This window comes from Dendrobates tinctorius, unplaced genomic scaffold (genome assembly GCF_039654945.1).
Source record: "Dendrobates tinctorius isolate UK_male_01 unplaced genomic scaffold, ASM3965494v1 ptg000117l, whole genome shotgun sequence".
NCBI classification, from domain to species: domain Eukaryota; kingdom Metazoa; phylum Chordata; class Amphibia; order Anura; family Dendrobatidae; genus Dendrobates; species Dendrobates tinctorius.
In genome coordinates, this window is record NW_027361785.1 from 8,414,663 (window position 1) to 8,441,291 (window position 26,629).

The 26,629-nt window shown below is 45.3% G+C and overlaps 1 protein-coding gene across 1 annotated transcript in view; it reads right to left on the minus strand.

Annotated features, from left to right (window-relative positions):
- LOC141101420 (lanC-like protein 3) overlaps positions 1-26,405 on the minus strand; it is a 38,288-nt gene extending 11,883 nt beyond the window's left edge. Inside the window, exons 1-2 of the mRNA XM_073590510.1 lie at positions 25,825-26,405; positions 7,594-7,717 (exon numbers count right to left, since the gene is read on the minus strand). Coding sequence (XP_073446611.1) covers positions 7,594-7,717; positions 25,825-26,367 — 667 coding nt within the window. The 5' untranslated portion in view covers positions 26,368-26,405. The remainder of the gene's footprint in view (positions 1-7,593; positions 7,718-25,824) is intronic.
- Between the last annotated feature and the right edge of the window lie 224 nt (positions 26,406-26,629).

Here is a 26,629-nt window from a genome sequence, read left to right on the forward strand (position 1 = left end):
AGAGTCATTACAAACAGAGAGATCTATTTCAAGTGTTTAGTTCTGTTAATGTTGATGATTATGGCTTACAGCCAATGAAAACCCAAAAGGTTGCTGCTATGAAAGCAACCTGGGCTTCCATAACACCTCAGCAGTGCCTCAGGCTGATCGCTTCCCTGCCACACCGCACTGATGCAGTAATTCATGCCAAAGTATCCCCGATCAAGTATTGAGTGCATTTACTGAACATACATTTCTGTAGGCCAATATTTCAGAATTTAACCCCTTCACCCCCAAGGGTGGTTTGCACGTTCATGACCGGGCCAATTTTTACAATTCTGACCACTGTACCTTTATGAGGTCATAACTCTGGAACGCTTCCATGGATCCCGGTGATTCTGACATTGTTTTCTGGTGACATATTGTACTTCATGATAGTGGTAAAATTTCATTCAAATAACTTGCGTTTATTTGTGAAAAAACGGGAATTTGGCAAAAATTTTGAAATATTTCGCAATTTTCCAACTTTGAATTTTTATGCCCTTAACCCCTTCACCCCCAAGGGTGGTTTGCACGTTCATGACCGGGCCAATTTTTACAATTCTGACCACTGTACCTTTATGAGGTCATAACTCTCGAACGCTTCCATGGATCCCGGTGATTCTGACATTGTTTTCTCGTGACATATTGTACTTCATGTTAGTGGTAAAATTTCATTCAAATAACTTGCGTTTATTTATGAGAAAAACGGAAATTTGGCGAAAATTTTGAAAATTTCGCAATTTTCCAACTTTGAATTTTTATGCCCTTAAATCACAGAGATAAGGCACACAAAAAACTTGATAACTAACATTTCCCACATGTTTACTTTACATCAGCACAATTTTGGAACCAAAATTTTTTTTTGTTAGGAAGTTATAAGGGTTAAAAGTTGACCAGCGATTTCTCATTTTTACAACACCATTTTATTTTTAGGACCACATCACATTTGAAGCCACTTTGAGGGGTCTATATGATAGAAAATACACAAAAGTGACACCATTCTAAAAACTGCACCCCTTAAGGTGCTCAAAACCACATTCAAGAAGTTTATTAACCCTTTAGGTGCGTCACAGGAATTTTTTTGAATATTTAAAAAAAAATGAACATCTAACTTTTTTTCATAAAAAAAATACTTCAGGTTCAATTTTTTTTATTTTACCAAGGGTAACAGGAGAAATTGAACTGCAAAAGTTATTGTGCAATTTGTCCTGAGTACGCAGATACCTGATATGTGGGGGGGAACGACTGTTTCGGCGCATGGCAGAGCTCAGAATGGAAGGAGCGCCGTTTGACTTTTTCAATGCAAAATTGGCTGGAATTCAGATTGGACGCCATGTCACGTTTGGAGAGTCCCTGATGTACCTAAACAGTGGAAACCCCCTACAAGTGACCCCATTTTGGAAACTAGACCCCCCAAGGAACTTATCTAGATATGTGGTGAGAACTTTGAACCCACAAGGGCTTTACAGAAGTTTATAACGTACAGCGGTACAATTAAAAAATCATATTTTTTCCACAAAAATGATCTTTTCACCCCAATTTTTATTTTCCCAAGGGTAACAGGACCCTAAAAGTTATTGTGCAATTTGTCCTGAGTACGCTGATACCCCACATGTGGGGGTAAACCACTATTTGGGCGCATGGCAGAGCTCGGAAGGGAAGCAGCGCCATTTGACGTTTTTGGCTGGAATTGAGATCGGACACCATGTCGCGTTTGGAAAACCCCTGATGTACCAAAACAGTGGAAACCCCCCACAAATGACACCATTTTGGAAACTAGACCCCCTAAGGAACTTATCTAGATGTGTGGTGAGAACTTTGAACCCCCATGGGCTTCACAGAAGTTTATAACATAAAGCCATACAATTAAAAAATCATATTTTTTCAACAAAAATGATCTTTTCACCCTCAATTCTTATTTTTCCAAGGGTAACAGGACCCTAAAAGTTATTGTGCAATTTGTCCTGAGTACGCTGATACCCCACATGTGGGGGTAAACCACTATTTGGGCGCATGGCAGAGCTCGGAAGGGAAGCAGCGCCATTTGACGTTTTTGGCTGGAATTGAGATCGGACACCATGTCGCGTTTGGAAAACCCCTGATGTACCAAAACAGTGGAAACCCCCCACAAATGACACTATTTTGGAAACTAGACCCCCTAAGGAACTTATCTAGATGTGTGGTGAGCACTTTGACCCCCCCAGTGCTTCACAGAAGTTTACAACGCCCGGGCGTGAAAATAAAAAATTCGTATTTTTTCCACAAACATGATCTTTTAGTCACCATTTTTTTATTTTCCCAAGGGTACCAGGAGAAATTGGACCCCAAAAGTTGTTGTCCAATTTGTCCTGAGTATGCTGATACCCCATATGTGGGAGAAAACTACTGTATGGGCACACGTCAGGGCTCGGAAGGGAAGTAGTGACGTTTTGGAATGCAGACTTTGATGGAATGGTCTGCGGGTGTGATATTGCCTTTGGAGAGCCCCTAATGTACCTAAACAGTGGAAACCCCCCACAAATGACACCATTTTGTAAACTAGACCCCCCAAGGAACTTATCTAGATGTGTGGTGAGCACTTTGACCCCCCCAGTGCTTCACAGAAGTTTACAACGCCCGGGCGTGAAAATAAAAAATTCGTATTTTTTCCACAAACATGATCTTTTAGTCACCATTTTTTTTATTTTCCCAAGGGTACCAGGAGAAATTGGACCCCAAAAGTTGTTTTCCAATTTGTCCTGAGTACGCTGCTACCCCATATGTGGGAGAAAACTACTGTATGGGCACACGTCAGGGCTCGGAAGGGAAGTAGTGACGTTTTGGAATGCAGACTTTGATGGAATGGTCTGCGGGTGTCATGTTGCCTTTGGAGAGCCCCTAATGTACCTAAACAGTGGAAACCCCCCACAAATGACACCATTTTGAAAACTAGACCCCCCAAGGAACTTATCTAGATGTGTGGTGAGCACTTTGACCCCCCCAGTGCTTCACAGAAGTTTACAACGCCCGGGCGTGAAAATAAAAAATTCGTATTTTTTCCACAAACATGATCTTTTAGTCACCATTTTTTTTATTTTCCCAAGGGTACCAGGAGAAATTGGACCCCAAAAGTTGTTTTCCAATTTGTCCTGAGTACGCTGCTACCCCATATGTGGGAGAAAACTACTGTATGGGCACACGTCAGGGCTCGGAAGGGAAGTAGTGACGTTTTGGAATGCAGACTTTGATGGAATGGTCTGCGGGTGTCATGTTGCCTTTGGAGAGCCCCTAATGTACCTAAACAGTGGAAACCCCCCACAAATGACACCATTTTGAAAACTAGACCCCCCAAGGAACTTATCTAGATGTGTGGTGAGCACTTTGACCCCCCCAGTGCTTCACAGAAGTTTACAACGCCCGGGCGTGAAAATAAAAAATTCGTATTTTTTCCACAAACATGATCTTTTAGTCACCATTTTTTTTATTTTCCCAAGGGTACCAGGAGAAATTGGACCCCAAAAGTTGTTTTCCAATTTGTCCTGAGTACGCTGCTACCCCATATGTGGGAGAAAACTACTGTATGGGCACACGTCAGGGCTCGGAAGGGAAGTAGTGACGTTTTGGAATGCAGACTTTGATGGAATGGTCTGCGGGTGTCATGTTGCCTTTGGAGAGCCCCTAATGTACCTAAACAGTGGAAACCCCCCACAAATGACACCATTTTGAAAACTAGACCCCCCAAGGAACTTATCTAGATGTGTGGTGAGCACTTTGACCCCCCCAGTGCTTCACAGAAGTTTACAACGCCCGGGCGTGAAAATAAAAAATTCGTATTTTTTCCACAAACATGATCTTTTAGTCACCATTTTTTTTATTTTCCCAAGGGTACCAGGAGAAATTGGACCCCAAAAGTTGTTGTCCAATTTGTCCTGAGTACGCTGACACCCCATATGTGGGAGAAAACTACTGTATGGACACACGTCGGGGCTCGGAAGGGAAGCAGTGACGTTTTGGAACGCAGACTTTGATGGAATGGTCTGCGGGTGTCATGTGCGTTTGGAGAGCCCCTGATGTACCTAAACTATTGAAACTCCCCACAAGTGACCCCATTTTGGACACTAGACCCCCCACGGAACTTATCTAGATGTGTGGTGAGCACTTTGAACCCCCAAGTGCTTCACAGAAGTTTATAACACTCGGACGTGAAAATAAAAAAATCATTTTTTTTCCACAAAAATGATATTTTTGCCCCCAATTTTTTATTTTCCTAAGGGTAACAGGAGAAATTGGACCCCAAAAATTGTTTTGCAATTTGTCCTGAGTAGGCGGATACCCTACATGAGGGGGTAAAACACTGTTTGGGCGCATAGCAGAGCTTGGAAGGGAAGGAGCACCATTTGACTTTTTCAACTCAGAATTGGCTGGAATTGAGATCAGACGCCATGTTGCATTTGGAGATCCCCTGATGTGCCCAAACAGTGGAAACCCCCAATTCTAACTCCAACCCGAACCCCAACACACCCCTAACCCTAATTGAAATAAATACTTTTTTTTATTTTATTATTTTTCCCTAACTAAGGGGGTGATAACGGGGGGTTTGATTTACTATTTATGGCGGTTTTTATATTTGGCAGCTGTCGCACGCTAAGGCTGTGTGCACACGCTGCGGATTAGGTGCGGATTCATCCGCGTGGATTTTGTAAAATCCGCAGGTGAAACCGCAGGTCAAAAGACCTGCGGTTTTACCTGCGGATTGCTCTGCGGTTTTGCCCTGCGGTTTTTCATCTCCTCAATGGAGGAGATGGCAAACCGCAGGAGAATCCGCAGAAAGAATTGACATGTCAATTCTTTCTGCGGATTGAAAACCGCAGATAATCCGCGCGGAAAATTCCGCACCGTCTGCACTGCGGTTTTTGATTCCCATAGGGAATCATGGTACTGTACACCGCAGCAGAAACTGCTGCGGGTCCGCAGCGGCCAAAACCGCTGCGGAACCGCAGCAAAATCCGCAGCGTGTGCACACAGCCTCAAAGACGCTTTTTATTGTAAAAATAGTTTTTGCATCACCACATATTGAGAGCTATAATTTTTCCGTATTTTGACCCATCGAGTCATGTGAGGTCTTATTTTTTGCGGGACGAGTTGACGTTTTTATTGGTACCATTTTCGGGCACGTGACATTTTTTTATCGCTTTTTATTCCGATTTTTGGGACGCAGAATGAACAAAAACCAGCGTTTCATGAATTTCTTTTGGGGGAGTGCGTTTACACCGTTCCGCGTGCGGTAAAATTGATAAAGCGGTTTTATTCTTCGGGTCAGTACGGTTACAGCGATACCTCATTTAGGTCGTTTTTTTATGTTTTGTCGGTTTTATGCAATGAAAACTATTTTATATAAAAAATAATTATTTTTGCATCGCTTTATTCTGCGAGCTATAACTTTTATTTTTTCGCTGATGATGCTGTGTGGCGGCTCGTTTTTTGCGGAACAAGATGACGTTTTCAGCGGTACCATGGATATTTATATGCGTCTTTTTGATCGCGTGTTATTACACTTTTTGTTTGGCGGTATGATAAATCATTATTTTTTGCTTCGTTTTTTATTTTTATTTTTTAAGGGGTTCGCTAAAGGGGTTAACTAATGGGACAGTTTTATAGGGTGGGTCGTTACGGACGCGGCGATGCCTAATATGTGTACTTTTTTTTTTTTATTTCCAAAAAATGGATTTGGGGGGAATATTTTTTTTTTTTTCTAATTTATTTGGCGATTTTTTTTTAATTATTTTAATACTTTTTTTTTTAACTTTATTAAATAGTCCCAGGTGGGACATCACTGTCCTGTGACAGATCGCTGATCTGTCACATCACAGATCACTGTGACAGATCAGCAATCTGTCACAGGCATTGAAGAAGACTTCCTCTTGCCTGCGCTTTGCAGGCACTGAGGAAGCCAGCTTCCTGCAAGCCCCCGAAGGCCCCCGTCGCCATCTTGGATTCGGGGGCCTGCAGGAAAGGATCCCCCCGCAGCAGCGCTGCACATTGCGCTGCCGTGGGGGGCTCAGGGAAGCACGGAGGGAGCCCCCTCCCTGCCGATGCTTCCCTTTAACCCCCGGTACACTGCGATCGTGTTTGATCGCGGTGTGCAAGGGGTTAACGTGTCGGGGGCGGTCCGTGACCGCCCCTGACACATTTTGCCGGGTGTCAGCTGTGATAATCAGCTGACACCCGGCCGCGATCAGCAGCGCTCACCACGTGGGCGCCGCTGATCTCGGTAGACGTACTATCCCGTCCATGGGCATAGGGGCCCGAGTCCCATGGACGGGATAGTACGTCTGATGTCAGAAAGGGGTTAAAATCATTTTCCAAGCTGGTGTTATAAAGTATTTTAGTTTACTGAGATAATGACTTTTGGGTTTTCATTGGCTGTAAGCCATAATCATCAACATTAACAGAAATAAACACTTGAAATAGATAACTCTGTTTGTAATGACTCTATATAATATATGAGTTTCACTTTTTGTATTAAAGAACTGAAATAAATTTATTTTTTGATGATATTCTAATTTTGTGAGATCACACTGCAACGATGTACATATTTTGCATTCTGTGTGAAAGTAAATGTATTTTTTCACTGCTGCTATAAAATGCATACATACAAAAAGGCTCCAACATACCATATATAATTTTATTGTAAGCCTCTGATGCCTTATAGAGGTCTCTGTTCGTGCTCTTTCACATACCAGCCTTTCTCCTACGACTGCTATCTATTGTGTGTGGACAACTGAGTTGTCCACACAAAAGCACAGACTTGTCCGAAATTGATCCAGATGTCAAACTCGCCAGTGTAAGTCTATGACCTTGTTCACAGTTCACAACTGAGTTACTATTTTACATCAGTATTTGTAAGCTAAAACTAGGAGAGGAACAATCACAGCAAAAGTACAAAACATGTCACCACTTCTTCATTTTTCACTTACTCCTGGTTTTGTCTTACAGATACTGATGTAAAATACTGACCAAATACTGAATGTGTGCATGAATCCTATGAGTAAGTGAAAAAAATCAGACAGCACTCAGATGCCATCCGTGTGTTGTCCCTCTTTCACAGACTAAGGCCACGTTCACACATTCAGTATTTGGTCAGTGTTTTATCTCACTATTTATAAGCCAAAACCAAGAGTGGAAAAGTCAGTAAAAAAGTATAATAGAAACACGTCGCCATTTCTGTAGTTATCACCCACTCCTGGTTTTGGCTTACAAATACTGATCAAATACTGAGCTTGTGAACATGGCCTATGTAGTATTAAAAAAATTGAGAGAACTCATCATTTTTATTTCAGCTGAGAAAAATTGATCAAACCAATCAAGGACATGCTAAAGAAATGGAGGTTTATGGATTTTCTTTACATACAATCATGGCCAAAAGTGTTGGAACCCTTGTTCCAGGAAATGAAGTATTTCTCCTAGAAAATTATTGCAATTACAAACGTTTTGTTTTACACGTTTATTTCCTTTGTGTGTATTGCAACAACACAAAAAAAGAGAAAAAAAGGCAAATTGGACAGATTTTCATACAAAACCCCCAAAATGTACCTAGGTATTCTGTCCCATAGTACGAGTACATAAGTGGAAATGGTTTCCTCTTCTTCTTTGAATACTGTTTCCCAGATTCCAGGATGGCGACACAGATTGACTTGATCTGTGCTGGTGTTAATACCTGTAGATAGAGGAAACATCATATATCAGTATATACTGTATATACTGCCCATGGGGTGCAAATCTAAGTATCTGTATATATACACTGCACTGTACCACTTCTGTATAATGGGTGTAATTCTTTATATACACTGCACACTGCCACTTCTATCCTATATACAGTATATACATTGCACAGTACATTCAGGATCTTACCTCAGTATTTATAAGCCAAAATAAGAAGAGGAGCAATCAGAGAAAAGTATAATAGAAACCTGTCACCACTTCTGGATTTATCACCCACTCCTGGTTTTGGCTTCCAAATGCTGAGGTGAAATACTGAATGTGTGCAGGTAGCATTCTTCTGTCTATATACACTGCACAGTACCACTTCTATCCTGTACATACATTGCACAGTACCACTTCTCCTATCCTGTACATCCACTGCACAGTACAACTTCTGTCCTGTTGTCCTAGAGGCGATATTGGACTTTGGGAGGGTCAAGATTGGTTTAGTATTTTCAATATTCCTATGGGAAAATAAAAATAAATATTGGAAAAACCATTTAAATGGATTATCCCAAGTAATCCCCTATTCCGAGAACTTACCAATCTCTGGGGTCTGAACGCTGGGAACTGGAGCTCTGAAGAGCACCATGTAAGTGGCGCTGTGGTCGATCATGCGCACTGTGCACCATTCACATGTGGCTACTCAAATAACTCCTTTAAGACAGTAGTGAGGAGCATAATAAAGTAAAGCAAAACTTACTGATTTGCGGTGGGAGTGTTATATTTTGTGGGCTGGTGGGGTTTATGTGGTAGGGCTGCTTTTTTGCCCCAGTCAGGCTAGGACTTTTCCTGGCAGTCCCTCCCAGCCCCCCTTTGACGGTGGGTCAGCGTCTCCCTGCGGGTGACTGGTTGGGGGAAGCGTTCTGGAGATTTCCCACCATTGTGACAAATTTTTCCACCAACTACACCAGATGATACGCACTCCTGGGATCATTATGGCTGACCCAACGCTGCAGTTTACTGGGAAGGCCCCAGGAAAAAAGGCTGACGATCACCCTCTCCACAATCTGTGTAGGCGTGCAGGCTTCAGCCATTTATTTACCAGATAAAACAAATTAAAGGTTTGGGACCGGGAAGATCTGTCTAACCGGTATTCTCAGGCTCGGACCCATCTAGCCCGCACCGTGACTAACTCCTAGGCAAGCAATAATCACAGCTTTCAGTTTTTGCTCACTATGGTCATGATAGGCTTTTTGAGACTCTTCTATCAAGTAGGGCGCAAGTAGATGCACCCTTTGAGCTGCCTGTTTAAAGATGGTGAGGAAAGTCTCCACGTTATCATCTGGAGTAATTTTTGAAAGTAGCGTTGTACCACCTCCCTGGCACCCCACAACACAGGGCCCTAGTTAGCTTTGTCTTGGAGTGCACCACAACTACCTCTTTCAGAAAAGCCATCTGCTCCAGCATTAGGCACGTGGTAAGCTCCTGGGCCTGGTATTGCTGCTCCAAGGTTCGCTCCTGGACCAGAGTTTTAACGACTTCCTTCATAGTTTGCGCTTGTGACTTCTTCGTATTCAACCAGACACTCCCCAAACTGCTCTCTCCCCACAAATGATTCCTCGAGTCTTTGGGAACCCGCCGATTCACAGAAACAGCAACCCTCACTGTCCAGTGAAGCCTTTGCTAACTAAAACATCATACCTCTGACTGATGCTACCAGGGATGTATACAGGCTTGGCTCTCCAGCAACTCAGCATTTAACACATTAAACTGCTATGCATGTTCTTCTCAGAACCACACCATATCAGTCCGCAGACCGACACTCTGAAGCTTTTCAGTCAGCCTTTTCTGTTTCTCTAATGACACAATCTCTCTCGGCTAAGGTGGCTAAGCCTCCAGCAAAAACCGTACTAGAGCGGGAGTGATGATTCCCACCACTAACCCTCCTCATCACTCCAATGAAACCCGCCCCGGAACTATCACAAAGCTGCTGCACCAACAAGTACTACCTGGTTTTAAAATCTCGCCCACCTTAACTTTCTGGTAGAGATATACAGTCTGTCCAGTATCTTCCTTGTCGGCCGCGTACAATGGGTTTAGCCAAAACCACATATACTGTGTCTTCACAACCAATGGGAGTATGACACCTACTAATCAAATTATTTATACACGTTATATTGGAAGAATCCAAAATATATGAAATCTACATTAGAAAGCAGTAAGAGCAAGACATAGACAGATATAACACAGGAGTAAATGAAAGTCAGCCATTATATAAATACCTTTCCTCCAAGAAATTTCTTCCTATGTCATCACGGCCACAGGTAATTACTTAAAAGCTTTTTAAGTGACATACAAACAATCTAAGTGCTATCAAGTAATCTTTGTGATTAAATGGCAATCTAAAGATGTCTAGAAAACATTACAAGCTATTACAGGCGGGCAATAATTAAAAGGATTTCTGTTGGGGGGGGGGTCACTGATTTTGTTACTAAATATACTGCTCATTTCCCTATTAAACTAATAAAATGTTTTATTTTTTTGTTATTTTACATTATTGGCATGTGTAGCAATTTTAACCAGTTCAAGACCGGGCCATTTAACTATTCCTCACCAGGCACATTTTTTTGTTTCCGTACATGCAGATTAAAGAGCTATTATAAATACAGTATATATTATACGTATACGTTTCTCATTTCGATATTCAAACAAATTTTGCATTTTTTTTTAGTGATCCATGGGGCTTCATTTTTATGTCACTGTCACGCTATGTGCACACTGTGTATTTTTGGTGCATTTTCTCCAAAAATACTATGAAATCCTTAAGCCAGCTAATTCAATGAGAATCGTGAAGTGCTGTGCACAAGTTCATTAATTTTCCTTGACTTTTTGCAGTGTGGTTTTTTTTTTTCTGCAGCATGTGAATTATTTGTGCAAATTTGTAGCGTTTTTCACCCATTGACTTCAATTAGGTCAGTCAAATCCGCAGCAAAAACGTAGGTATAAAAATGTTTGCAGATTTGCTGAGTTTTTGCTAGCGTTTTTACGGGCTTCCCATCATGTTTCATACACTGTCATCTGTATGACAGAGTGGGAAACACCAGCACAGCGGTACTGATCGTCGGTAACGTCACCGCTGGTAAGATCGCTACTGCCGTCAGAGCGATGCGGGGTCATGCTGTCAGATCTCAGAGTGACCCCGCAGAGATACTGTGACCCATGCTAAAAAGCTTAGCGCAGCTCAGCAGGCGCCACCTAATGAGAGACTACTCCTACCATCAGGCTACATCTGCTGTCACGAATAACAGTGTTAACAGGAGCCGTTGATAGAAGTAGTCTCTCGGCAGCAGGCGCCTGTGTTCAAACTTAAATAAAGAAACAACATATACTCACCTTAATGCCCAAACCCCAATGCTTATGTCTCCTAGAAAAAAAATCAAACATAATAAACCACCATATACTCTCCTGTCTGCTGTAGTCCACGTGTTCCAGAGTGTCCCACGGCAATCTTAAGGTACTGTCACACTTAGCGATCCTGACAACGATATGACCTGGTCAGGATCGCTGGTGCATCGCTAAGTGGTCGGCGGTCGCTACTTACCTGTCAGACGCGGCGATGAAGACGTCCTCCCGCCCGCGTCCACACGACGCTCGTCTCCACAGCAGGAAGCCCAGCAGGAAGCGGATGACGAGAAACGGCCCAGGCCGTTATCGCGCGATCAGCGATAACCAGCGGGGGAGCTGGTCGGAGGTAAGTATCACACATAGCGATATCGCTAGCAATATCGCTGCTGCGTCACAAAACCAGTGACATTATAGCGATATTGCTAGCGATATCGCTTAGTGTGACGGGCCCTTTATGTGTACAATAGTCACATCGGGAGATGTGACTGCTCTAACCGGCCGCTGGCGACACAATGACAGGAGCGTCATTGCTCCCACAGTGTATAGCGCTGAGCTGCGGGGAGAGAGGTCACCGGAGTTCAAATTAAGGTGCCAAATAAAATATAGTGATGGTGTCTGTGCAACCGTGCCCATAAAATAAATTTGTATTAAGACGCCTCCTATTGTCCAGATATGAGCGGATTACAATCCTCTTTGTTGTCTATATAGGCCAGGTATTAATAATACCAAACACTAGCCAGAGAGTTTCTCAATATAAACAACACAAAACTTTTTAGAGGTTGTCTTAGGTACCTAAAACATCAGTCCTGTACTCATTTCCAAAATTTAAGGACAATTATCAATAGATTGCGAATCATATAAATAAGATATCTATTTCCCCAATATCAGATATCCATTACATTGTCATCTTTTTTAGGGTCAAAAGGAACAATATATCGCATCTATGGAGTCCAGTATAATGTAGTGCCTAATTTCACCAAAATACTGCATATTAATTACTCTCATGATGCATTATTAATATGTCCTTATACTCATCTCATGTGTATTGATCCTATACACTGATGCCTGTATATGCCCTCTTGTGGAAAAGGCCTCCAGTCTTTAAAAGAGCTTCATGTCTGCATTCATCTGGACCGCCTTAAACCAACGCCGTTCTCCCAACGCGTTTCATCTAATCAGGACTCATCAGGGGAGTTTGTGGAGTTCAAATAGACACATGGCGCGCAAATATTTGACAACAAAGAGGATTGTAATCCGCTCATATCTGGACAATAGGAGGCGTCTTAATACAAATTTATTTTATGGGCACGGTTGCACAGACACCATCACTATATTTTATTTGGCACCTTAATTTGACACACAGTTTTTTTATTATAATATTACATTAAAAGCTAAGTTTTAATATAAGTATACATTTATCTCCATACCAATTTGCTATACACAATATTGATCGGTATTGGTAAAAATAGACCCCCGCTTATACTATGTCACCGGAGTTCATCAGCTGATCAGTTCTGATGATCTCATGGCACCACTGCTGTGTGAGAACTTTCTCACACAGCAGTGGTGCCGTTAGGGAGACCACCAGAGCTGATCAGCTGATGAACTCCGGTGATCTCTCTCACGCAGCGGTGGTGCCGTAAGGGAGATTACCATAGATGATCAGCTACCGCTTTCAAAGTCATCAGGATCATTGTGGGACATTATGTATTATTCCTCTGCGGACAGGTGAGGAATATTTTGGTCGATTATTTTTGTTGCAGGAGATGTTGGCCTCAGTGGATTAGGCGTTCGGTAAGTGTGGTTTAACTTCGATTCAATAAAGGAGTCTGTGTCATTATTTTAAATAAAGGACTTTATTCTTGGTGTGTTTGTTTTTTATAATATCACTATGGGATTAGTAATGGGGGCGTCTTATAGATGTCTCTCCATTACTAACCTGTGGACTTATTGTCACCTGACAATACAACCCCCCCTAAAACCATTACCCCACTTGCCACTGCTGCAGGGAAAGTGGAAAGAGCAAGGCTAAGTGCCAGATTAGAACTGATGAACTGAGAACTGATGCTAGTATGGTCTGGGTGGGGGCCAATATCCATGGCCCCTTCCTAGGCTATTAATATCAGCCCACAGCTGTCTTTCTAGCCTTTGCTTGTTAGATTTTATAGGGTGACCCTATGTCAAGTTTTTTCTGGGGTCCCTCTGTAAACTAGCCAGTAAAGGCTAAGCAAACAGCTGTGAGCTGATATTAATAACCTGGGAACCTTTATGGTTATTAACTCCTTCCCAGAATATTAAAATCAGCCCTCAGCCATCGGCTTTCCCTCTGCTGGTTATGAAAATTATGCGGGAGCCCACACAATTTTAATTTATTCTTTTTAAATTAACAGTTGCTTTTTGGTTACAGCCTATGTAGGTTCATTCTGTTAACGCTCCTGCATTGGCGTGTGACAATATGTGTGTGTGTTTGTCTGTGTGTATTTGTGTTTACTTACCAGCTTAGTAATGAGGGTGTCTTGATGACACCTTTTCATTACTAAACCTAGGGTTTGGTGTCAATGATAGGAATAGTACTTGGTGTCAGCAACTATTACCCTGATGCTACTGCATCAGAATGAAAAAGGTGGTGTTGAACCAAGAAACTACATCACAAAACTTTTTTTTTTAAATATCTTTATATGCTCAAAAAAGCCTTCATTGCTGTACAAAATCGCATGGAAAAAAATGCATGCAAAAAACGCATACAAAACTGCGGCAAAACGTGCGTTTTTGCTGCCAAGTGATGCAGAAACCTTACAAAAATTTCTGCAAGCAAATACTGAACATGTGCACATGCCCTCACATTCATCCTTTTCTTCCCTAATATCGGGCGATATCAGTGACAATGACCAAACAAGACCACTAAAATCTAAAAATTTGTTCCCTATTAAGTAACAAATATTTTCATATATTGGACAAGTTCTTTGTACGTTTTTACAGGGGCGGGACAAATTACATCAATTTGGATTGATAGTGGCTTTTTTCTATAATTACGTGTCCCCATGTGGTCATATAAAAAACCTTTGGAGGCATTTAAATCTTTTTAACACCTTATTTCCCCAGTATCTGGGGCTGTTATATTAGCCACAATTTCAGGAGAAATGTAACCTTCTGACTGCATAGCACAGCTGTCTGAGTCTCCTACCACCTAGCAGCTCCTGCTTCCTCCCGCCGTCAACGCTTCCTACTACTGTGCACACAGAACTACTGTAGAGATGCATATGTAATAAACCATCTGGGCCTTTTCTGGGGATTCTAACTGTTCCTGACAGGTGGATCCACCATTCCGCAGGTACATGATCATGTGTAGCTGTGCTCCTATAGAGTGATGTTTTAGAATGGACATTTAAAGTCTAGTGACGGTCGGGAATTTGTCAGCAGGTTTTTGCTATTTAATCTGAGAGTAATTTAGAGCAAGTGAGCCTGATTCCAGTGATGTATCCCTTAGTTTACTGGGTGCAGCAGTTGTGACACAAACAGAGTTTTTAGATGCAACACGTAGCAGAGCTCAGAAAGCTAACCACGCTGACACCACAGCTTTCTATGCATATTGTCTACTGACAGTGAGCTGATTATCAGAGGAGGAGGCGTGATCAAACCAGTGCTAGGTGCAGCAGTTATGACACAATCAGTTTTTAGATGCATCACGAAGTAGAGCTCAGAAAGCTAACCACGTTGACACGACAGCTTTCTATGCATATTGTCTACTGACAGTGAACAGCTTATCACAAGAGGGGGCGTGGTCAAGCCAGTGCTTGTGTGCACTGTGGTCAGGGCAAAGATAATCTACTGGTGATAAAACATTTATTGTAAGTAAACAATATCACACAGCCTAATAAGTGACACATCCCAGAATTCAGTGTATCAGCTGCTACAACATGCTGTCCTCAGATTACGTAGCAAAAACCTGATGACAGATTCTCTTTAATATGTGTAATGTTTTCTTCTGCCGTGACACTATCTTCACAGTATTAAGCTGCCCATGTGTTTATGAACGAAGCGCTTGAGGCTGAGTTCACACGTAGCTTTTTTTTCACATTTTCGCAGCAGTTTTAAACGCGCGTTTTGCCGCGTAAACGCGAAAAATAAGCATCCCATGCATTCCTATGGGATTCCACAATGCTGTGCTAATGCTGCGGTTTTTACCGCGGCGGAATCGCTTCAGGGTAAAAAACACAGCATGCTCATTAATTTAGCGGAATCACGGCGATCCCGCACCCATAGGAATGCATTGTTCTGCTTACTTTCCGCATGGGGCAGTGCACACCATGCGAAAAGTAAGCAGAACATTTGCGGATGGTACCCACGGTCCGCAGGAGAGGAGACTGTCCTCCGAGCTCTGGGCACCATATCCCTGTAAAAATAGAATTAAAAAAATATTGTTATTCTTACCTTCCGGCGTCCCACGCAGCCTTCCCGCCATTCTCCATACTCCCGGTCCCAGTAATCCTTTGTGAGAATGACCGCGATTGCGTCCGTTCTCGCGGAATCGCGGTCTCGCGGTCATTCGCGATGACGTCGGACCGCGATGTAATCGCGAATGACCGCGAGACGTCGCGATCCCGCGAGAACGGACGCCATCGCAGTCATTCTTGCAAAGGATTACTGGGACCGGGAGCATGGAGAGAGGCGGGAAGGCTGCGCGGGACGCCATAAGGTAAGAATAACAATATATATTTTTTACATCCTATCTTTTACTACTGATGCTGCATAGGCATCAGATCGCTTGGAAAACGCTAGTATTCTGCAAGCTAATTACGCTTGCAAAACGCTAGCTTTTCCGTGGGAGAATCGCAGGAATTTAAAATGCGATTTTCCCGCGGAATGGAATCCGGAATTCTCGCGGTAATTTCCGCAAGAGTTCTGCTACGTCTGAACGTAGCCTAAGACTAAGGCTATGTGCCCACGTTGCGTTTTAATCCGGACACTCAAAACCGGACTCCTTCCCAGAAATCGTGCGTTTTTTTCAGCGTGATTTTACCGCGATTATGTTCGCAATTTTGCCGCGATTTTCGCGTGCGATATTCAAGCACTTTCCAAGCGATTTGAAGCATCGCTTGGAAAGTGATTGACAGGTTGGTCACACTCGTCAAACATAGTGTTTGACAAGTGTGACCAGGTTTTTACTATTGAGGCTGCCTATGCGGCATCAATAGTAAAAGATAGAATGTTAAAAATGATTAAAAAAAATAAAAAAAAAAAAAATCGGGGTATATTTACCTTCAGATGTCCCGCGCAGTCTCAGCGCCGCTCCCGTTCCCAGCGATGCCTTGCGAGACCTGTGATGACGTTGGTCTCGCGTTGCTATAGCCATCTCACGAGACCGCTACAGTAACGCGAGACTACGTCATCACAGGACCTTTCCGCAAGGCATTACTGGGAACGCTGAGGCCCGGGAAGGTAAATATACCCCGATTTATTTTTTATTCTTTTTTTTTACAGGGGTATGGTACCCAGGGCCTGGAGGACAGTCTCCTCTCCTCCACACGGTGTGCATGGTGGGCATAGCCACATGCGGGAAGTAAGCGGTTCTCATGCATTCCTATGGGTGTGGAATCGCGGCAATTCTTTGCGATTCCGCAAAAAAGAATGAGCATGCTGCGTTTTTTCCCGCGATGCGATTCCGCTGCGGAAAAAAGCGCAGCATTAGCACAGCATGTGCGGAATGCCATAGGAATGCATGGGGTGCATTCTCTACGAGTTTTTTAAACGTTTTTGCAGCGTTTTCGCGCCGAAAATCGTGGCAAAAACGCTTAAAAATCGCATCGTGGGCACACAGCCTCAAATGCAGGCTCTCTGCTGCAAGGAGTCATTTTATTTGCAACAAATATATGTAACCACATGACCGGACACTGAACAACAAATGCGGATTGTGGTAATGAAATGTACTGTACTTGCCACAAAAATATCCTGCTCATAAAAATAGCTGCACTCTAAAACCTAAATGTCATCGCAGATATTTCACTGCTGTAAGAATTACTATTGATACACTTGTGGATAGAAGAAATGATGAATAATAAAAATATATGCAGGTGAATATATACAGTATATACATATCCATGTATGTAAACGTTTAATAAAGACAGTACAGAAAACAGTATAATACTATATTTGCTCTTGATATGTAATAAGAGATGCTGCAAAACCAAAGAGAACATACACTTATTTAATATGCTAGTGCCTATTTCTAGAATATTAATGTATGCTCGCGCAACATTTTTTCTTGGCAGATTTGGAATAGATTCACTCCCGAAAGGTCACTGAAAATGCTTGACAGAATCTTCATATTCATTTCTAAGGTAAAATGACATTGCATTCAGACAAACAGGCTTTTTAGGTTCCTATGTTCAGGCTTCTGAGCAACTTTTAACGGCTTCAAGTTTCTTAGGCTAAAGTGGTGCTCAAAAGTTTACATACCCCAGAAGAATTTTTGATTTCTTGGCCTTTTTTCAGAGACTATGAATGATAACACCAAACCTTTTTCTCCACTCGTGGTTAGCGGTTGGGTGAAGCCATTTATTGTCAAACTACTGTGTTTTCTCTTTTTAAATCATACTGACAACCCAAAACATCAAAATGACCCTGATCAAAAGTTCACATACCCTGGTGATTTTGGCCTGATAACATGCACAGACGTTGACACAAATAGGTTTGACTGGCTACTAAAGGTAACATCCTCACCTGTGACCTGTTTGCTTGTAATCAGAGTGTGTGTATAAAAGCTGAGTTTCTGGGATCCAGACAGACTCTTGCCTCTTTCATCCAGCCACTGACATTTCTGGATTGTGAGTCATGGGGAAAGCAAAAGAATTGTCAACAGATCTACAGGAAAAGGTAGTTGAACTGTATAAAACAGGAAAGGGATACAAAAAGATATCCAAGGAATTGATAAAGCCAGCCAGCAGCATTCAAATTGTGATTAACAAATGGAAAATCAGGGGCTCTGTAAAACAAAACCATGGTCAGGCAGACCAACAAAAATGTTGTCCACAAATGCCAGGAAAATTGTTCGGGATGCAAAGAAAGACCCACAAATAACATCAGCTGAAATACTGGACTCTCTAAAAACTAGTGGTGTGGCTGTTTCAAGATGCACAATAAGGAGGCACTTGAAGAAAAATGGGCTGCATGGTCAAGTCGCCAGAAGAAAGGCATTACTGCCATAATGCCATAAAGTATCTCACCTATAATACGCAAAACAGCATAGAGACAAGCCTCAAAACTTTGTGAACAAGGTAATTTGGAGTGATGAGAAAAAAACTGAACTTCTTGACCACAATGATAAACGTTACATTTGGAGAGAGGTCAACAAAGCCTATGATAAAAGGAACACCATTCCTACTGTAAAGCACGGAGGTGGATCGCTGATGTTTTGGGGATGTGTGAGCTAGAAAGGCACAGGAAACTTGGTCAAAGTTGAAGGAAACATGAATGCAAAACGTTATCAGCAAATGCTGGAGGCAAATTTGCAATCATCAGCCCGGAAGCTGCGCATGGGACGGTTTTAAACGCGTGATTTTGCCGCGAAACCTGTCATCGGCTACAGCAGAACAAAGTGATGGTTCTGGAGTGGCCATCTCAGTATCTGGCCCTCAATATCATTGAGCCACTCTAGGGAGCACACAGTTCATGATAGACAGCCCAGGAATTTAAAGGAACTGGAGGCTTTTTGCCAAGAAGAGTGTGAAGCTTTACCATCTGATAAAGAACCTCATCCAAAACTACCACAAAAGACTCCAAGCTGTCAATGATGTTAGAGGGGGCAATACACGGTATTAAGAAATGGGGTATGTGAACTTTTGATCAGGGTCATTTGGATGTTTTGGGTTGCCATTATGATTTTGTCATTAAGATTCAAAAAGAGAAAACACAGTAGTTTGACAATAAATGGCTTCACCCAACCACTAACCATGAGTGGAGAAAAAGGTTTGGTATTATCATTCATATTCTCTGAAAAAGCCCTAGAAAGCAAAAATTCTGCAGGGGTATGTAAACTTTTGAGCACAACTGTATGCGCCCACGATCCGGAAGTAGCAGCGCTTTCGACACAGCACATGTTCGCTGCGTCCAAAGCGCAGCTGTCTGTTGAACGCAGGTAAATCCGCATATGATCACTGAACAATGTGGATTTACCGCATTCAATACATTTTATTGATCAATTTTCTGTTGCGGAGACTCGCGTCTCTGCAAGTGAAATTGACATGAAATCCTCCTCAAAAATCAGGAAAACACCAGACAGAAGAGAAATTGACATGCTGCGTTCTTGAAAGATGTGCCGCTTGTCAATGTCTGCAGGTGAGCCACGAGTGTCTGTGGATGCATAGTGGGCATAGGATTTCTTGAAATCCCATCCACTATACTGTAACATCTGGAAGCTGCGGGTTTTATACTGCATAAATACGCAGCGTCCAACCCACAGCAATTCCTGATCATGGGCATGGACCTTAGAACACCAAGCAGTTAAAAATGAGCAGATCATTCTTTAGGTGTTTTCTAGCTCCATACTGTGACGTAGCGCTGTCATTCAGATAGGGGATTCTCGCTTAGCCGCCACAACACCAGATCCAGCACGGGTTTTCATAAAGCAGTATAGTCCATGAGGTTTATTCTTCATCATAAACCAAAGCAACAGCATATAAACAGCAGAGCGTCCATTATAGCTTTACTCTATAATCCCTGTGTTCACACAGGTTGTACAAATTCCAGCATACAGGCTCTCTTAGCCTCATTTATCTCACCCACCTCCAGGTCTCCTCATGGCTGCTTCAGCTTACTGCAGACGTTCATAGCCACGCCCACCGGGTCACGACTGACCTCATCACAGGTCCTTCACACACACATATATACTTTACATTAGCGTTATTAAACACACCCCCTGGGTGGGTTTGTAGGTACCTAGTCCCTGACACATTGAACAAGCATCTCAGCAATATCCCTGCTGATTACACACACATAAATCTCCATCTCAACACCACCCACCTTGAGATACATAACGGTCATTCAGTATCTTGCCATTCATCCACTTTCCTGGGACATCCATACAGTGCCCCGTAGTGGACAGTGGTCACTACACCACATACCTCCCCCCTCTGTTCAAATTTGTGGTGTTGAACACACATTACCCCAGGATCTCCAGACCGGGCACTCATTACACCTTGCCCCACAGGTCGAGAGATCCGTCTCCGTCCATCATACGGCCTCCCCCGCCCCCAGCAGTCATAAGTCTTAGTTAAGCCCGAGTCTGACTCATTCAGCGTCTCACAGGAACTACGGTCTCTCAACGTCGTCCTGCCAGTCGAACTACCACTTGCTGACATTCTTCGGCCATCTGCCATGTCACTTCTTTGCGGAACCCTTCGGGTCCTTACATCTTGGGTTGAAGGCGGCCGCCACTTGGTGTTCCGTATCTCTTTATTGATTCGCCGACGGTCCAGCCTCAACTGCTCAATCTCTTGCAGGTACCCCACTCGATACTCCAAGAGCATCCGAAAGTTTCTCAGGCTTTCCACGGAGCCAACCACCAGGACGGTAATCCTACCCTCTTCACTGGATACCTGGTCTTCATCATCAGGAGGGATCCTCACCCTCACCACACCGGAGCTATTTACAAGGTCTTGCATTACCTTCCCGAATCTTCCAATGATTCTCCCAATCAGACCTTTGAGAACCGGAACTACCTCTTTCCGCAAACCCAACCGATCCATAGCCTCTCTTGCTAACTCTAGGTGTCGAGCAGCTTTCATATTACTCCGCCTAACCAACTGTTTGACATGGAGACACTGCAGATGCATGTTTTTCAGGACAGCCACCCGCTTTGCTGTGTCTTACCTGGCTGACATTATCACCAACTGCTGAGTCTCAGGCGCCCAGTGCACCTTACACGCTTTGACCGCCTCTTTGAAAGCCCCATGCACACCTTCTTCAGCACAGGCCTCTTGCATGTCTTCTGGTACATCAATCACAAACTTAAAGGTCGTGGCTTTGCTCTCTTCCTGGCCAGGAGGCCCTGATTTTACCCCAGACACTTCCCTCACTACAGTTGGCCCGGCCGGGTGACTAGTCTTCTTCAGCTTTTTTCTCCCGCAGAAAACCTCTTACAGTTTCTTTGAGCTCTAAGACTTCTTCCTCGAGCTCCTCGACCCTGTTCTCGGCCAGTTGTCTCAGGACTCTTTCTCGTTTGACATGTTCTTCCATCTCTTCCCTAAGCGTCTTGTTCACGTTTTGCCACGTTGACAGGTGACCTCTGAGCTCAGAGACTTCCTTTTCTAGCCCTTCTATTCTGTGCTCTCTTTCTCTCTCAGAGCCACAGTCACCCCCAGAGTCTGAGTCACCCCGGCCTGTCGAGTAACCCTTCCAGTTACCCACTAACCGTGTTTTTACCCCAGTCGTCTCATCTCCCAGCCCACCATATCACAAGATGTCAGGTCCGTAAGTTGGGCAGATGTACTTCATCCGGTCAGTTCTACCTCTGACCTGTCCACGTCAGGAGCAGTCACCGTCTCAATATCTGTTAGCCCAACATTAGAAACGTCTCCAACCTCCTGCCATATGTCATCAAACACGACAAAGTCCCGGCCCCTCTCTAAGGCATAGACAAAGTCCCGTGGTATTCCGCCCCCTTGGCACTCACCACCTATGGGCCCCTCAAACATCACTCTATCTACCGCATAGTTCACCGTTCCCCCATGTTTACAGCGAACCTGGACCATTCTCTCGGTCAGACAGAAAGTGAGAGGAAATCCTGTCAGAGTCACCTGACACTTTGAGCCCAGCCGACCCGAGACTCCATCTCGGTGCAGCATTACGGTACACACCTGTGGCCCGTCATTATCCGGAAAGAATATTCCGCATTCCTCAAAACTCAGACAGACACACACACACTGCGGTTCCCCAGGCATACCTCCTGAGGTACCCAGTGCTGCCACTTTTCCAAACTCGGCCCCTTGCTGGACCTCCATCCCAATTTGGGTCACCGCCCCCCCTCTGGGACTCCATCCCCTTTTGGGCTACCACCCCGGTTTGGGCCACCGCCTCCCCCTGGGACTTCACCCCCTTTTGGGCTACCACCCCGGTTTGGGCCACCGCTCCCTTCTGGGACTCCACCCCTTTCTGGGCCACCGCCTCCTTTCGGGATTTCCCCATGTTCGTTATACCGGTCTTCTCAGACCACAGTTCACACAACACAGTTTATGCCTTTTAACGATACCACACAAGTCCTTGCTGGCACCACCACAGCTCCTGCTGTCACCGATCACCGACACCACCGGTTGCTGTTCACATACAGCGGCTGGTGTCCTCTTCGTAACCCCCGCCGAGTTACAGGAAGCCGCTTGTCCCCTTCGTAACCTGGCCGAGTTCCCGGAAGCCGCTTGTACCCTTCGTAACCCCGCTGAGTTACAGGAAGCCACTTGTCACCTTCTTGACTCCCACTGAGCCACCGCAGGCTGAGTTGAGAAGAAAAAAAAAAAAAAAACCACCACACAAAAACTCACGTGTCCTGCCTGTGTGCTATTCGAGGTACCGTCTCCGCCTGAGACCGTCCAACACACTGGGCGCAACTGGTGCTATTCAGGGAGCGGCCCTCCTCCCAGGGTTTCCCAACACACTGGCCTCACCAGGTCCAGGGGCTTAGCGGGTGCTCTTCAGGACATCCGTCTCCGCCTGAGACTGCCCAACATTCATGCCTCACCAGGTCCAAGGTCATACCACGTGCTCCAGGGATCCGATTCTTCTCCCAGAACCTCCCAACACTGACCCTCCAGGACCTTGCTCACTGAACCCTCCAGGTACACAGTCTTTCCCACTGACCCAGGTCAGTACAGCACGAACACCTGTCCGTTACCTGTGTCGGCCCCACAGGTCCTCGGATACCTCTTCTCCACAGAGGCACCCTATCAATCACCAATCTCTTTCTCACTGACCCCGGTCAGTACAACACTGTTTTCACAACCGTTACCTGCTGGCCGCGCAGGTTCTTGGACCCCTCTACCGCATAGGTATCCTATAAGTCTCTTTCTCCTGGGGAAACGGCCGCACTGGGCTCACCGATCCGGACAGTGCCTTACTCACTAGGCCGCCCCATGGTTCCAGAACCACAGCCGGGCAGTGGCTTCCCCAACCGTCAGCCCTCCTGGCTCAGCGTTGCCAGCACTGCAACATACGCCTTTGGAAACCGTTGCCCTTAGCAACCGACTCTGCAGTCCTCTTACGTTGCTCCCAGCAACAAGGCTACAACAATGCCCGCATTCTCCACCAATTGTGACGTAGCGCTGTCATTCAGATAGGGGATTCTCGCTTAGCCGCCACAACACCAGATCCAGCATGGGTTTTCATAAAGAAGTATAGTCCATGAGGTTTATTCATCATCATAAACCAAAGCAATATGCAACAGCATATAAACAGCAGAGCGTCCATTATAGCTTCACTCTGTAATCCCTGTGTTCATACAGGTTGTACAATGTCCAGCATACAGGCTCTCTTAGCCTCATTTATCTCACCCACGTCCGGGTCTCCTCATGGCTGCTTCAGCTTACTGCAGACGTTCATTCCCTTCCCTGGGAACTCTCAGACACGTGCAGCCATTCACCACAGCCCCTCCACAGGCTGTTAGCCAGGAAGCTCCATCTCAGTGGGACCTTCCACACTGGACCAATTGGGCCCCAGCATTCACCCATGTGACCTACCCTGGCCACATTATATGGTTCACAGCCACGCCCACCTGGTCACATGACTCTGACCTCATCACAGGTCCTTCACACACACATATACACTTTACAATAGCGTTATTAAACACACCCCCTGGGTGGGTTTGTAGGTACCTAGTCCCTGACACATTGAACCAGCACCTCAGCAGTATCCCTGCTGATTACACACACATAAATCTCCATCTCAACTCAACGCCACCCACCTTGAGATACTTAACAGTCATCTTGCCATTCATCCACTCTCGTGGGTCATCCATACAGCGCCCCCTAGTGGACACAGTGGTCACTACAACACAATACTTACAGTAGAAGTCAATGAGAAGGCTACAACGACGCCTTGGCATCACTTTGTAAGCATTTTTGCTTCATAAAAGCTAGTGTTTTATTCGTTGCTTAATGTATTTAAAAAAAAAAAAAAAAACATTTGAAAATCATCACCCCCCCATGAAAAATGCTTAAAGCACCACTCCAGCGGGTTTTTTTTATTGTGCTGCTAGAGTGGTGCTTTATATGTAATTCCCCTGCCCGCTGTCTCATACTCACCGTCTCAGGCAAAAAGTGACCTGCCGGCAGCTCCAATGTTCCATGGGGCAGCGCAGAGGCCTCGTTCTGGCTCTCGTAGACTTGTACTGAGAGCTTGTGACGTAGAGTCTGACTTCCAGCCAGTCAGAAGCTGCGCTCACAAGTTGGCGCCGCGGAACCGGAGCGGTGTTGAAAAACGGTGAAGACGCCGGAGGACGAGTATATGATTGGGGGCAGGGATCAGAGGTGGTTGGGACTTCATAAGAGCAGACCCATTTACTAAATTATCTAGCACAACTAGTATTGCATTTATGGCACAGTACTTGGCGCTGGAATAAAGGGGTTTCCCGATCATTTGATGTCAATGGTAGCATTAGTAAAAAAAAAGAGATGGACGTTTCAAAGTAGATTGCACTGCTGTAGAGAGGAGGCAGGTCCATTGTGGAATAGTCATTTCATAGTTGTTATTATTACGCATTTTGTGTTCACACCGGGCTCTTTTACGAGAACAAACCACGTAGACAGATCTTGATGGACTGATAGGACAGCGTCAGCTCCTCACTGTCAGATCCAAAGCGATGAGCAGTTATTAGCGCTGACCGTGGCCGGCTGTAAGCATGGGGCTGATCTGCACGACTCAGCAGCGCCCCCTAAACACAGCTGTGGTGTTCCCTCTGCCGGTAACACCTGATCGGTGGGAGAGCCGGGTATCAGACCACCGATCTGACATTGGTGGCCTTATGGTGGAGAACAATGTTATGGGCACATGGAACAGACTGCACACGGGGCAGATGGCCGTCTCTATACAGGAGATCAGCTCTACAGAAACACTAATAATATCAGACACCGACGGGGTCCGAACATTTAACACATTGGTAACGGAACATTCAGCCATACTGTCCTCCACTCGGAACGCCGGACCTCTTATATTTATATATAATGTCCAATGTATAAAGCGGCTCCTGACACCGTTGGGCCTCGGTCACACCACCGTATTTTTGGGGAAAGCGCTATTAGAAGAACAGACCGCATTCAGGTCAATGTTATTCAATGGGGCAAGGAAGATGAATGACATCTGAAAAAAAACAGCAGCATGCCCTAGTATCTTCCGAGAATGGAAAACTGGCTACACACAAAGTTGGCTGCCATTACAGTGTGTGTGGAGAAGCCCCGCGACGTGCCCAATCGTTCGCTCGGCGGCTGCCCCCGAGGGGCGGTGTGTTCCAGGACACGGTATGGGCAGGTCGGGGGGCTCGGGGCGAGCCTACAGGTGGCACCTACCACTAGTGTGGCACCATGTCACCACCACTCATCCCCTGTGGGCACAGCAGCCTGGCACCAGGACGGCCCCAGGTGTAACACTCCCTGGCATCTTGTGTGACCTCCACAGTGCTGGATGAGCCCGGCCCCCTCTCCATGTGATGGCCCCATGTGCAGGGCAGCCTCTTACCTCTATGCCCAGCTTCTGCCTCATCACCAGCGCGGCGCACAGGTACCCGCTCCTGCCCACGAACAGCTCGTCCGAGCCGCACTCCAGGAAGCCGAGCGGGACACAGAAGTCGCTGAGCGCCCGGAACTTGGCCAGCGCCTGCGGGAAGTCCGCCCGTCCCTGCGCCTGGTAGATGAGCGCGGCCGCAGCGTACACCCCGGCGCCCCCCAGCAGGAAGGACGCGCGGGTCTCCCGGTCCTGCTCCCGGTCATAGTGCAGCACACACGCCTCGATGAGGGAGCCCGCGCGGCGCAGGTAGCGGTCCCGGTGGGCGCTGAACAGTGGGCACTGGGCGACGTGGTACAGCATGTATGCCACCCCGGCCAGCCCGCCGTACAGCCCGCCCTCCTGGCCGCCTTGTGCCGGTAGCGTCCCCAGGATGCGCTCCACCGTCCTGAGGACGAGCGGTGCCCCCAGCTCGCTGCCCTGCCCGGGGACCAGGCTGCCCTTGTAGTCAGAGAAGCGGTTGGCGAAGCAGCGCTTGTGCTCCATCTGTGCCCACATCGGCTGGTGGCAGCGCTGTCAGTACATGCGGGGAGGCGGAGGGAGATCGTGCGCACAGCCCCCCGCACATAGATAGTATTGGCTGTGTGCACACGGAGTTTTTTGCCTCTGCGGAATTTGTAGTGAAAAACGCAGATAGCCTGCGGTTTTACACGTCATAATGGGTGAGGTGTGAAACCGCAGCGTTTCTGGACAAAAGAATTGACATGCTGCGGATTGTACGGCTATGTGCACACGCACCTGCGGTTTTGCTGCGGTTTTG